General features: G+C 45.8%; 1 protein-coding gene across 2 annotated transcripts; it reads left to right on the forward strand.

The window, feature by feature from the left end:
* Positions 1 to 1,305: 1,305 nt before the first annotated feature.
* On the forward strand, positions 1,306 to 14,294 carry LOC127592671 (sine oculis-binding protein homolog). Of its 2 annotated transcripts, none has more exons than XM_052053614.1 (7): positions 1,306 to 1,637; positions 4,783 to 4,912; positions 5,103 to 5,297; positions 5,935 to 6,086; positions 7,169 to 7,264; positions 7,336 to 9,254; positions 12,060 to 14,294. In XM_052053614.1, exons 1-6 carry the CDS (start codon positions 1,545 to 1,547, stop codon positions 9,247 to 9,249), a joined length of 2,580 nt encoding a protein of 859 aa, XP_051909574.1. In that variant the 5' UTR covers positions 1,306 to 1,544; the 3' UTR covers positions 9,250 to 9,254; positions 12,060 to 14,294. The 2 variants fall into 2 exon arrangements, with proteins under 2 accessions (XP_051909574.1, XP_051909575.1); XM_052053615.1 differs by having other exon boundaries at positions 7,357 to 9,254.
* The last annotated feature ends 770 nt before the right edge of the window (positions 14,295 to 15,064 follow it).

Below are 15,064 nucleotides of genomic sequence, written 5' to 3' on the forward strand. Positions count from 1 at the left end.
ATATATATATATATATATATATATATATATATATATATATATATATATATACTTTTTTTTGAACAGTGATACCCTTACATGAGAAATTAATTCCACAAAAATGTCACAGATGGTGTGCAGTAACTCACCCAATGGAGTACATTAGTGAAACTAAAGGAACAGAAATGGACCCCTCCCGTATCGGTCCTATTTCTGAGCACGCATGCAAAAATAATCAGGTAAAAATAATTCCGTTCAAGCAACACAACACGCTTGACACTCATGTTTATGTTACTGAATGCAACCCGATCGTCCCCATCTTTTCCTCACCGATTGGGAAACACGATAGGCGCAAGTTCCTTGCCTGGCCTTTAACATCCAGAATAACCATGGCACTAATGTTTCTCTTCAAAAACCTCCAGATGCGTAAAGCTGTACAGACCAAGACTTCACCTGACTTTCACCTTTTACGCATCTTGACCTTGTGGATGTTTCATGTGTTTTACACTGGACATGCTCTGATCAAAAGGATACCAAGTGGAAAAAGCCCCCCCCGACTCCCCCGTATCATTTAACCAGCAGTGGCCGTATCGTCTCCTTCCTTATTTTGGGACAAGAGACAGTGTTTGTCCTGTGTCCTCAGATAAAACACAGTCTTTGCATTCCTTATGAAATGTATCTGTGAGATTTGGGAGGCAGCGGGGGTGGGTGCCCGGTGTTAGGTTACATCAAATCAGAAGACTGCCCTCTTCCATCCTGAGGGGCGGGGGGCAGCGTCGTAAAACACTGTACTTAAACCAAGAGCAGGCTGTTTAGCTTTCAAAATAAAAGCACAACAAATGGGTATGCGGTAACGGTAAATATAAACAAGCAATTGTAAAATATTTGAAAGCAAATTGTGACTATATCGCTTTCATTTTCATATTTTTTTTTAAAAATACTTGAATTCTCACAAACTTGTAAATGGTTTATTTACCGAACCTCGGAAATGTGAGGCAGATGTGCAAAACGCTTGCCTAACATGCTGATTGAACTGAAAGTACCCAGTTCCCATTGACATATTGATTACCTGACTACCAACCATGTGAAAAACTGATGAGTTAACCTTAGATTTTCGTTTTCCGCCCAAATCATTCTATAGGTGCGCAGAAACGTCCGACTTGTGTACTAAAATTACTTACTAGTGAGGAAAAAGTGTGTACAATTATCAAATAGCTGTTCAAATGACTTGCGATATAAGCTTAAAAATAATTTTACACTAAAGTTTTATTTTCGGTGCTAACCGGAAGTTGCCCTTCTCCTATCAACACTAACTTGATGACGCAAAAGCTCAGCGAGCTGCGCTGGTTCGCCAGTGGAGCCTCCAGCACGGAGCGCGCACGCATGTTCCGCGGATTCTTTTTGCGTGGAGCCCCAGATAAGGAGCCCCCACGTTTGGGAATGACAGCCGCTGTCACTGTGAGTGACAGCTTTCACTCTGGCCCGCTCCATTGAGCCACCGAATTTCTCTGACGGCTTGCCACATCCAACTTCAATCCGAACCGGATCCATCACAGACCGGGACTATGCCAGAGATGGAGAAAGGGAGACCGCCAGAAAGTAAACGCAGCAGGAAACCCGCGCATCCCGTCAAGAGGGAAATAAATCAGGAGATGAAGGTGAGAGGATGTTGGGTCACTTAGTAGAAAACCCCTTCTTCCTATAAAAGTTATACACTCACAAATCAGTGCAGGACTAGTATGCCGAGTACACTTTTTATTCATTTGATGCGACAGACCATAACTTTTCAAGCTTTCTCTTTTCACACAAGTGTTCACATATTAATCTAACCCATACAGGAAATTGTAATTCCACTACAGATGTTAGCTGATGGGAAAAAAAGTAGGTTGTCCCTTTTGTGACGCGGCGTCAGGCCAGCTGTGGCCCCGACGTGCACACAGTTGTGTCCACTGGAGATCCAGATGTGCGTCACTTCTTCCCAGCCCCCGCTGGAGTTGAAGGGTGGGGGCGGTGGTCAGGTTGGGACATGAATATCCCCAAATGGACTCACGTCAACCTCACGCTCTGTGGCAAAACATGACTTAATCGCCACTTGAACATCAGAGATGTTTGCCTCCTCAAAGGTTCTCCTTGTTCTGCTAATGACCAGTCAAAGGCGCAATTCGCTCCCACCATTATGTACACATTACTGCATGGAAACCTATCCAAGGATTGTGTGCTTTGTTTTGGGTTCGGACAGTGGTTATTTGAGAGTGTTGGTAAGGGATATCCAAGGCTCCCTCAAGCCTGCAGCCCTGGGAAATAGAATTTTTTTTTCTTTTTCATGAAGGAGGGGATGATTTTGGCAGCGCGGGAAGGAAATGTGCTCTTTTTTCACTAAGTGGTTTGGACTGTGGAGTTTTGATATCCAGACGAGGTGTAGTGTTACAAGCTCCACTAATTTTAATCAAAACATGCGAAACGCTATCCTCGCTTGATGTAAAGCTTGCCCCCGGTTGGCTCTCTGGGTCAGCCCCCGGTTTGTTGGCTTTGGACACAAATCTGGCTGCGGTTTAGGATACGGCCTGTCACTCTCACAAAGCAGATGTTTGTCTGAACTGCCAAAAAAGAAACACAAACAACACTGTGGGAAGGGTGGACAGACAAAACCGATGAAAGAACGTCCGAGTTGTACATACATTGACATTACAGGAGATAGTTTTCAGTGGGTGTGATACCGGAATTATACCCTGGATAGACGGCTTTTACACCTTGGGAAAATCTTTTTTGGTGCTCGGGAACAGTTTTGAGTCAGAGTCCAATATGAAACCTATCCGAAATAGGGGTACAGTAAACCTCTGTCATGATTCAGTTTGGGACCAACGGGTGGCACTGTAGGGCTCCCCCTGCAGCTGCACACCTGTTGGTCATTAGGCTTTAAAAGATAAATTGTCCCTTAAGTTAGGCTTTCCAAAAAACCCTTTCAGGGACGGCGGTTACTACAGTGGGCAGCTTAGCATGTTATCAGGTTACAGGGTGCATGAAAGGGTTAATATGTGGTTCTGTAAACATTTACCTTGGTCAAAAGCTCTAGCTATCAATAACTGTCATGATTCTGTCAGATTTCTGTCCCGACGAAGTCAGACCTAGAAGTACTGTCCCATCGGAGTGCAATCCCCAAGACTTGACCTCAGAACATTTGAATCACAGAACGGGTATAAACAGCAATATCAGAATCCAATAATATACCATGAGGTGTCAGAAATACGTGTACTTGGGAGGCTCAGCTTCTGTCCCGAGGGTCCACTCTACACTCGTGAACCTCAGAGGGCAAATCACTGGACTTTAACCCTTTCAGGGACAGTGGCTACTACAGTGGACAGCCTATCATGTGATCAGATGACAGGTTATCATTATTGGTGCACGAAAAGGGGGGAAGAGTCACTGTTTGTATATTTTTCCCTGGAACAGGTACAGTGTGATACGGGTGATATGGGTGACAAGTCAAATCTCGACATTGGATGGTAGCACAACAGTGCGGGGAGGGATATTCAGGTTGACTGTACCCTGAGGGACTCCTATTTCTAAAGGTCTGGGTTGGCTGAAATCAATTCTGTTGACTCTATAGGAATCTGCCAATTGAGTGTGTGAGTCGAGTCCTTGAACTAACAGAGCTACGATGGAAAGCGGTTAACACACTGGAAGGCAGGAGAACAGATTTCTCATTCCGCTGAGGTCCGGCCCAGTGTTGTCTCTGTAATACATCTGTTTCAACACCACATTTAAACTTACTCCCTCCATGTCAGGCCCAAGAGCGTAGCACCAGACACAGGATACTTGACTTTAATCATCGTTAGGCATATTTAGTTGGATATAATACCGCTGCTCTCGCTCACACACATACGCAGCAGAAAGTGAGCAAGTCAAGGGAGGGATCCATTTCTTTTGAGGGCCCCGGTACAGAGCAGAGGTCGGAGTGAGGAAAGCGAAAGGAAGGGAAAGAATGTGTAAGTCGGTACTACGGCGCTTCGACGCCGCCGCAGCAGACTGGCTGTGTTGGAAAAGGGTGAAACCTGAGAGGACGGGCCGGGTCGGGTGTCAGGGCTGGAAGGTGTCGGGGTGGAGGGAAGGATGGCAAACATGGGGAGGATGGATGTGAGGTGAGGCGGGGGGTGGTGGGGGGAGAGCTGGGAGAAGGAAGAAAAGCGGGGCATTTCCGAGAAGCGTGGGACCTCACTGTGGTGTTGGGTGTCCCACTCTGATTTCTGCCCATTCTGGATCAGATTTCTCCTCCAATCCGGTTCCTCCAAAACCGCAGCGAGAGGTGGGTGGATAAAGAGAGAGACCTTTGTGCTTTGATTTATTTATTTTTCATCTGGTCGTAATAATAAAAAAAACAACAACAAAATAAATAAAAAAACAAAGAAGAAGAAAAAGGGGGACCACACATCTGCAGCTAGATCGTTTTCTTTTCTCCCGCTTTTTTTTCTAATTAGATGAGATAAACAAAGAATGATTCATAGATCTCACGCCAGTGTCGGGTTTTAAACCTTTCCGTCTCAGATTTAGCAAGGGTAAACAACATGAATACATCATGGAAAAAAGTGTCATACTGGACTCCACTGTGCTCAGATTCAGTTCTCTCACCAGGCTGGAGCTGAGAAAGAATCCCTTTCATTCATTCGCCGGTAATAAGGTCTGATTATGTTTAGCATTGGATAAAAACTCCCACCGCAACCATATAAACAATATTCTATCTGTTATTCTTTACACATTTAAAAACAATGCTAATCCGCCACTGTTTCTCCTGTTTGTCCAATGTAGACTTTTGCAGAAAGCACGATGAACGAGCTTCTTGGATGGTACGGCTACGACAAAGTAGATCTGCGAGACGCCGAGGCTAACGAGATCAGGAACTACAGGGAGAGGCGGCAGCATGTGTCCGTGTTGAAAGGTGAGGGCAGTTGCTTGACTGTAATTGAGAGAAGACTTTGCCAACGGGTTCTGCGGGTTCTACTGATATTTTAATCACTCAAATTTACAGCGTCATCTTTCAATCAAGATCCATCTTTTGTCACTCACCACCCTTTTGGAAAGTTGACGCAATTCCTTGATGGTGAAGATATTTTCGGTGTGTCTTTCAGAAAACTCTTTGCCAAAACCGAAAAGCGTGGACAGCAAAGTCAGTCACTCGGTCCTCGCGATGAAGAGCGTTGAGAGGGAGTCATTCGGCGTTCCTTCGTCTTCCTCTTCCTCCTCATCAACAAACACATCATCAAGAACGCCCATGGAGCAAAAGAGCGCGCCCGTTATCGTGCCGCTCATAAAGCCGTCAGCAGGTAGCAAGCATTAAAATGATCATGCATTCTTCCATATCGTTTATCCTCGCTCGGTCAAAAACCAATGAATAAAAATTAGCTAGTTTTAAAGATGGGCGGCGAAGGGGCTTGCCTAACATTTAGCGAGAGAAAGCCTTCTGGGCCTTCATTTAGTCCTCGGGACGTCTAATAGCGTTCGATCTGCAAACCTGAGGCACTGGGCAGGTGCATAGCGATGGAGGAGCTCACAGAGGTAAGGTGGTGTGAGGCCATTGAAAGATTTGTCAACAAAATAATAGAATCTTAAGAAGTCTAAAATGCACAGGGAGGCATCTAAGGGGACGAGTACCAGTCAAAAAGGATGCAGCAGCATTATGGACCAACTGGAGATGCTGAATGGAGGATTTGTTCGAGTAATCCAACTGAAATGCGACAAAGGCATGAATTACTCTTTCAAAGTGCTGTTGAGAAAGGAGAGGCTTTAGCATAGCCATCCGCCTGAGATGAATAAAATCCGGATTCAACAGCACCAATTTACCAGTCCAACTGAAACATGTATTACAGAATCGCTTGAATTAATTTTAAAAAAAGCAGAATTGTGGTACATTTGAGTTTTACGCATTGCACTGGTTTGACGGCGATTTCTTCTACCTTGCAGTGGATGACGTGCAGAATGTGCAGATAGTGTGCGTTTGGTGCCAGAAGGAAGGTGTCAAGCGCTACTCTCTATGCATGGGCTCCGAACTCAAGAGCTTCTGCAGCGAAAAGTGTTTCGCCGCCTGCAGACGGGCTTACTTCAAGCGCAATAAGGTGAGCAGTGGTAGAACGTGGTGGGTTATCCTTTGCGACCAGATAGTAAAATACATCTCGCGACCACTCATCCTGGCAATCTTGGACATCGCCACTCAATCACAGGACTGGACTAACCTTAACCTGACCTTCACTGCAACCCTATACCCGCCAACCCAAACCCAGGGTGCGGCGGGAAATCATTCAATTTCACTTAATTTGTCAAAAAAAAAAACACAGGTTAAAGGTCATCCAGGACGCTTTGTATCAGTTTCTCGTTAATGGAGGGGTATCGCCCATTAGAGTGGCTTTGGTGTTTGGGGAAAGACCCTAACAACGACTGTGAGGGAACGCTTGGATGCACAGAGCATAATTTGTCACCTTCCATTAAGACATGGATATACCATCTCAAGTTAGGGGGTGACATGCATCGATATCCCCTTTCGCCATTGATGTCGTGATGGGTTTATTCACAAGAGTGTCAGGACTAAACGATGGTCTGGGTAGACTGCGTGCAACAAGCCTTCAACGTTTTCAGAGGCGGGAAGGAGAGCAGTCTGCTTGACTTGTTGCTGCTTGTCTGAGAAGAAGACCAGGAGGCCTGAGGCGAGGTGTCCACTTTCAGTGCATACCTTACCTTCAGCTGCCTCATGTGTCGTAACTCAACACGACTCGGTGGGCCGGGGAACCACTCTGATCCACAAAAAGATCGTCTTACACAAATCCAGACAAATTCCCTTATTAATACTGGCAACATTAATATGACGGTACATCAGTTGCATTACCTCACTGCTTGGTTGTACTGTATATGCGTATCTATTTCACCACATAATGATTTTCCCTTAGCTGAACTGACCTTTAGTGTTTGATGCCATTCATGACAGGGCAAATCATTTCAAGCTTCTTTTTTTTTTTTACGCTTGTTGCCAGAGTTTTTCAAATGTGATTTGCTGGCCAAAAGATCGATTCCACTCTCGTGTGTTTTACAAGCGAATACATCGCTACAGTTTGTAGTTAATCCATCACATGTTCCACTCAAGTTTGCTTAACTGCTTGACATTGATTCACTGTGGATGTTTCATATTGTGGTTTCTACCAATTAGGCCAGAGATGAAGACCTCCATGGGGAGAGATCGCCCCAGCACTCCCACCCGGAGGACTCACCCAGGCTGGTGATGAAGATCAACAGCAACGTCAGAGTAAGAGGATCCTTAATCAACAGTTTCACACCCGTAATAAAATGACGGATCACCTTTGTGACCCTCCACAGTCTCTTTCTCCTGTGTTGCAGGTGTGCGATTGGTGTAAGCATGTCCGCCACACCAAAGAATACCTGGATTTCGGATCGGGTGAAGAGCGACTCCAGTTCTGCAGCACCAAATGCCTGAATCAGTACAAGATGGATGTGTTCTACAGAGAAGCTCGAGCGGCTCTTACATGCTCAAGCCCTGCCAGAGCTGGCCAAGAGGGGAGATCAGACCACAATATTCTGGGGCAAAACCTTCTCACGCCAGAGTCTTGGAACAACACGAGTACCACAGGGGAAGCGCATCAAAGAAACATATCTCCCAAGGGCCCGGCACCAATCCTGGGATCATCAGAATCATCCTCCGGGTCGCCATCAGAGACATCATCTTCTTCTAAGCTTCCTGTCACTGGGCAGAGAACTCTAGAAAGGCCCATTCAGCCTCCTCCATCTTCTGCTGCTCTCGAGGTGTCACCTCACCCTACACTTATTCCTCCTCCTCTTCCACGCCACCCACTAGAACATCCGCGGATGCCTCAAATGCAAATGCCCTTCATTAGACCTCCGCTTCATGCCCAGGGTCTCAGAAGCCCCCTCGCTAATGCCCACCATCCAAGACCCTCTGGTTCTTCATCCAGTCCTATCCACAGACCTCCACAGTCTCCACACCTGCAGCCTCCCAATTCCTCCTCCGTTAACCCCCCAGGGTTGATGCATCCTCTCCCTCGGCCCTATTATCCTGGCTTACACTCTCCTCCGCTTATGTTACCCAGAGGCCCTGTGCCAATGCCTCCCTTAATGAACTTTGCCATTCCTTCCTTCAGTCCTCTTCTACCCCAGCCCACTGTCCTGGTACCGTACCCCATTATTGTTCCTCTACCTGTCCCAATACCCATTCCGATACCAATTCCCGTCCCTTCCAAAACAAACCATGAAACCCCAAACCATACTGGTGTTATACAGCCTGTGCCAGAGGGAACAGACAGATGTAGATCCATATCAGCAAGGTTTCCATCCCCCGGGATCCCTGAAGGGAACGGCCAATTGTTAAACCACAGATTGAGTGGAAACTTTCCTCATGGTCTCCCTTCACCCAGTGACCCCAGTTCCAAGGACATAGGTTGGGTTAAATCAGAGAGGCCATTTTCATCCCCTTCGTCAACGTGCCACAGTGGAACATTATCTCCCAGAGCCCAGTACAACACATCACCCTCCTCAACACGCAGCTCAGAAGGACTGACGGACTACAAACAACAACAGCACTCAGAACGACAAGTTATACAATGGGTTCTACAGAGATCCCAGGTGAAGCTAGAACCCAACGTCAAAGCAGTAGTGGACTTCTCAGGGCTAGAGGAGTCAGGGTCTGTGCAGGGTACCAAATCAGGCCCACCTCCACCAACACAGCCCCCTTCTCTTGACACTGTATACCAACATAAGGACAGCCACACCTCACCTTCACACACTCCAAGCCCTAAAGTGAACAACCACTCATATGATGCCATGCCTTCTGTACTGAAATCTCAGAACCATGGTCCTAATGGGGTTTCCTCAGTGTTATCCATAGCCAGTCCGGGCTCACCCTTACCCCAGAGACCACCCGCACCTACAGAGCCCGCACTAACCGAGATGGAATCTATAAAAGAAAACAAGTGCTCAGTTGTCTGCTCTGTACGAGTTGAGGGCCCAGTTAATCAGACAGAGGAGCCTTCAACAGCCAGTAGGGATACAGGAGAAGACCCACACTTGCCAGACGAGGACCACGCCTATGCCCTACCTACCGCACCAAAGACAGGTGGGACCACCACCCCACTACTCTTGCCCAAACTCAGGGACAAGGGTAGTTTAAGGAGCCCTGCTAATAATATGCCCAGTGCTGGAGACATGGAGCCAGCTTTGAAGAGGAGATGCCTACGAATCCGTGATCAAAACAAATAAAAGAGGTAAGAAATGAAAATTTTATCCGAGAGAGGGAGACAGAGAGAGAGAGAGAGAACTTAATATCCTCAATTTGGCGCATGTCTGAAGACCGAAGACTTGGAAAATAAATGAACAACTTCGGGAATGACAGGAAAAGTGGACAAACTACTGTAATAAATGCTATTGGTTTTAGAAATCCTCTTGCATTATAATACTTAGCAAGCCTTTCCTAAGTGACATGCCATGTTCTGAATTAAAAACCACCAATCATACCAAATATCACTTGACCAAGGGCCGGAAAGTCTGTGCGCAGGCTCCCGTAGGGGAAACTGAATCACAGGTTTCACACGCGCATGGTCACTAAACAGCATGGCGCCGAACGGAGAGAATCCTGGTTACCTGGCACTCTTCGGGGCTCTAAGGTTACAAACAGGGGGAAGGAGGTGAAGGGCACGGGTAGTGAGAGTCACTTTGAAAGGCGATCACTTTCGACAACCTGACAGTCACAATGCTTTGGTTGCCTGCCAGAATTCCTTTGGCTCCACTCAGTTGTGCGTGTAGAACATACACTTATATCCCGGGTTGTTTTGCGGCGCACCAATTTTTGGTCGACATTTTTGTATCAGGTGACCAATGAGCAAGAGATGATCCGGCAAGCTTGAAGTCAAACTGAGACAAATATGTTTCTGTGTCAATGCAGCAAGTCAGATGATTTTCAGAAAGGCTTGCAAGGTACTACTGTACGAGTACGACCCAGCTGGAATACAGCTCTGGAGGTTCTTTCGAAAACATATGGACAAGAACAGAATGATTCAATTAAGCACGTCATTGTGACACTCTAGCTTGGCTGACTCAAGCGCTCTCCTATCATCTTATTCCCCGTCTGCACCGGCAACTGCTGTTCGTTGCCAACCAGATGTTAAGTATAGCAGAACAGCCTCCCGACTTTGGACCTATCAAAGGGCCCTCTTTATTTCACTCGCTGACTTGGTAGTCCAAATGGCTGTAACACCACCCGTCCGCCCGCGCCCACTGGTATCTTGCCATAATGAGATCGTGTTACCGTATGTCCCGAGATTAATCCGCTGATATTTCAGACATGGTTTTTCATTTCAACCGCTCTGCTTTTCCGCTGCGTTGTCCCTCGAAAGGTCAACGGTCAACTTAAAAAAAAAAAAAAGAAAGCTATTTTCAAACGCTGTTGACAGAGCGTACGCGAACCCGTTGTCTTTTGAAATTATGTTTTTTGGCACATATTTTGCGCGATTCCCTTTCTTCGAAAAGTGAGTGTTGTCATTTGTTGTGGTTTTCAGTGTTCCCTTAGTAACCGATACATATGAAATCACAGCGCGCTGCTTGTGTCGTGCAGACGGATTTATGGCCCGGCCGTTGTGTGTAACCGGAGCTTGACGCTGCCCTACGTGAATGGCTTTAGCTCACCACCTCTGCGCTTTGAGAGCAGCATTACCTTCCTCCCTCATTGTCATTACCGGCCGAACGTCTTTTAAAATATCTCCCGCTCTTGACAGAAATGGCAGCCGACGGAGGTGCAGTGTGTGTGTGTGGGGGGGGGGTGATTTGAGCTCAGGAAACGATTGCTTTTTCTGTCTGTTTTTTTTTTTTTTTTCCCAAGATGGCGCCCAAGTAGGCAGCCTTCGGCAAGTGCTCTTCAAGAGCCTTGCTTTTTTGTTCTTTTTTGCTGTTTTTGTCTTTTGTTTTGTCACATGTTGTTTGTTGTTTCATTGTGTGGACCTGATATGGACTGTTTTCAGCGCTTTTTGGCCACGACATTCGTTAAAGGAGCAGTATCTGTGCTTAGTGGTTGCGCCTTCTCGGCAGCACGCCTGTACCAGCACAGATTTTGATTGGGAGGAATGTCGGCGCCATTGACTGTCGGTGCTGGACAGACCTGGGGCGCTTGTGTTTTTTGCGCCAGTAATGGGCAGCATTTTTCACAACCCCGATTTGTTCAGTGGCTATGTCAGCGCTGTTGGACAGTCGGCGTTGGTGCGGCTGGATGGATGGCCGCTGAAGTTGAGGGTGAGGAGAGAGGAGCGTTGGCGAAGAGCGCCGATGCGGATTTGGAACCGTGAGTCGCCGCTTGGAATTGAAGTGGATTTCCATGGGACAGGAGAAGTGAACCAATCTCTTTTTTCGTCAATGGATGCTACAGCTTCTTGTTGACTTTGAAACTTAGCTTGTAGCCGACGTGTGCACATTTTGAGCATGACGTCTCTGATCCACTGGTTAAAGGACACTTTGATTCTCTCCTCTTTCATCTCAAACTGCTTCAAACAACAAAGCGTGTGATGGAAAAGTGGTTAGGACTGCACGACTGTCCGTGTTTTATGTTATGTGTTGTGTTTATTATTTTACTTTATGTTAACTGTTTTGTAAAGCGCTTTGTTACAGCTGCCGCTGTTGTGAAAGCGCTATATAAATCAGCATGTATTGTATTGTATTGTATTGTATTGTAAATTTCCTTTGCGTTTATTTGGGATATTTTATAGGCTTGTGTAATCCAAACCGAGCGCTTTGAGTATTCGCTGAGCTTTTGAAACTAAAACGCAATGAAGCGGAGGGAGTATTGAACAGTTGCCTTCACGAGTGTGCGCCTGTTGGCATTTAATACGCACGTGTACGAGAGAGAGAGAGAGAGAGGGAGAGAGAGGCCAGATGTTCTTGATTTGATTGTGTAATTTATCAGTAGTGTCGAGTTGACTCAAAGTGTTTACATGACATGGATGAATAAATACATGTGATATGTTTAAAGGATCTCTTACATCTCCTCAACCCCGCCCACTTTGTTTTTTTCCCCCCTTTCCCAGTGGATGAAGAGCACCCCTGTTCACCAACGTATGGCAGTGCCAGATTCAGTACCCCGCCCTCGTGTGGACGGCGCCAGTGCTAACACCGTCCCGCCTGCTCGCCGCAGCCCACCGGTGTTGCCTAGCCTGTGGACGAGCAGGTAGCCAAAGCAGGAAGCCCAGATGGCCACGCGAAGTCTACATGTGGGGGAGTGGGAGGAGGGAGGCGGGGACCAAAGAAAAATGTCAAAAGCTAGTTTGCTCTGTTGTGCTCAAGGACTGTTTGATGTGGACCATCTTTTTTGACATCTTGTTAGACTATCCCCGAAAGTGTGTCATGTTTGTGCACTAGTCTTCCTCAACTCCACCCCCCCCCCCTCCTCTCCCGACTCCTCGCTCCACACTGCAGACAGGGCAGCGATCAGCCCTGTGTGGTCTTCTCAGATGGAGCCTGAATATGATCTCTTTCCAGGGGAAACGGCTTGTTTTCTCTGCCCAGCTTGCACAAAGAGCCACATTGTTCCTCTCCCCATATACCACACCGACTCCCCGATCCAGGTTTTGGGTTACCTGACCGACGTGGGCTCAGACTTCAGATTTTTTTTTTTTTTTTTTACCAACAGCTAGAAATATAGGATAACCTTCTCTCGTCCATCTCATTACCCAATCCAAATACACTAACATTTGAGTTCTGAGCTTGCTGCCTTTCAGGGAGTGGTGAGATTTTTTTTAAATCATCACAGAGGAATTTGGGGTTTAAAACTTATGACTGAGCAGTGTGATAAGATGTCTGAATTTGACTCCTGTAAAATAATGTATAGAAAGCACAGATTATGGAAGGGATTGCCTACTGGTACACAGTAGCTTGCGATGGTATGTGATCATTCTCGTGGTCCCGATGATGCTGGTCCATAAATGTTGTTTCACCCTTTCATGCACCCTGTAACCCGATAACACGATAAACTGTCCACTGTAACCGCTGTCCCTGAAAGGGTTAGAGACACGGGCCCGTCGACCTTCACCTGATTTGTTTAGGTGCCCATTTGGCCATATTTCCTTGCTTGACAACCAAGGAAAAAATGACCGTTTTTGTTCATGGAGCAGAAGAATTTTTTGGGGATAGAGCAGAATAATGCTGCCTTCAGGAGCTGTGCGCATGTTGCTCAACTTCCCGCAGCCGACGTCCTGGTGCACTTCATTACTTGATTCCAACGGGCCTCTGCTGGTTGCAGCCAAGTAATGCATTCGCCTTATTTGCCTCAAGATGTGATTAATAATCAACAATCAAATTCAATCAATCAATCACACTTTTCTACTCACTAAGAATACCCTAACGGGAGAAAGTGAGCGATAGATCCTGCCTTGGAAAAAAAAAGGCTCTTATCTGATGATTCCAGAAAATAACAGGCTTGTAATTGTTACCAAGTGCGGTGTTATATTCAACCATCAAATGTTGTACTACACAGCGATCAGTATTACAGTTCTCTCTTTTGGGAACACATCCTGAGATTTTATCCAGCTAGATGCTACTGTATGTCCAACACTCTTTTTTTGGGGGGCTAACTGATCATAGAGATACAGTATAAGATTTTTGTTCTAATAGCATATGGGTGAGACTCATGGGATTAAACAAAAGTGATTTTCCTCAAATTATCAAGCCATTGAATCTCCATTGTGTTTATGCAGTTGAGTCAAACGTATAAATCTGACCTCCTGTAATCTAACTCTATACTGCATCCCCACTAGAGAGCAGTGTATACCGGTACTTTGGAAATGTTACTACATGCCTGCCTGTTTACACTGAGACAATACCAGGAACGTCAAAAATGCCACCAGACTGACATTACATGCCAAATAAATTTTCTGCTATGCCATTATTTTATTTATCCTACCCATAAAGCACTATCACATGAAGGGAAAAAATGCACAAGCGTGTCGTCCTATTTGATGGGTCAAGAAGCCAACTCAGAATAACCAAATCCAAATGTGACCCCCACTTGTGCCATCATTCCAGAACTACATCCACTTATGTGTCCTCGTTTGAGTGTAAGCATGCAACGTCACATCACCCCCCCCCCCCCCCCCCACACACACACACACACACACTCACACACTGCCACGCTCACTACCACAGGTCATGCCATTATTACTGGAAGTCATCCTTGGCTGGCCAGGGGACTTGGACAACAGCTTGTGTGAGTCACACAAAAAACAGAACTCTAGTCTCACACCATAGGATTAAAAAGTCAAACAAAATGACTGCCAATATTGATTTTGTTGCACATTTTAACTATTGGCTGTTTTTTTACACCCTTATGCTTTATGTGTGCTTACTGAAATTTGGATTAAAAAGTATTTTAGTGCCACAGTTTTGTTGCTATAACACATTTAGCCCACTAAATAGATATCACAGGTTGTTTGTATTTGAACTATTTGTAAAGTTAAATAAAAGTTATTCTAAAAGCAACAACATTGCATTTTTTTCGGTGCCGTGTCTGAATTTTGAACGTTTGTTTACAATATATAACGGCCAGAAATGTCGCTTCTAAAGTCTATTTTTAGCAGCAGCAGCAGCATGTCTGTTAGGCTGCGCATCAGCATTCCTCAAATACTGAAAGTCAGTGAGTTGAGGCTTTGAAACAGATTGATGAGATAAGAGGGCAGGAATTCCGGCCTGTGGGGGCAAGGGTAGGGGTGTGTGTGTGTGTGTGGGGGGGGGGGGGGTTAGAGGGTGCAAGTGTATCCGGATATGGGGGAACAACATCCATGGGCAGGATGGATGAACAAATCGGGCGGGTTTAAGTCCTTGGAAAACACTATCTAATAATAATGTATATGTAAGGTGGGGAAGCTGGATGACAAGTGAGTTTAAACAAAACAGAGCCCTACCGGAACTTTCAAAATAAAAGCATGAATAGTGTTGCTAATGTAAATAATTCTCCTTTTGGCATTTAAACGAGACACGAATTGATAAGTGTAATTTAGAAAAGCTTGGTGATTAAATTCACATCCACCAGTGATACATT

This window comes from Hippocampus zosterae, chromosome 19 (assembly GCF_025434085.1).
Source record: "Hippocampus zosterae strain Florida chromosome 19, ASM2543408v3, whole genome shotgun sequence".
NCBI classification, from domain to species: domain Eukaryota; kingdom Metazoa; phylum Chordata; class Actinopteri; order Syngnathiformes; family Syngnathidae; genus Hippocampus; species Hippocampus zosterae.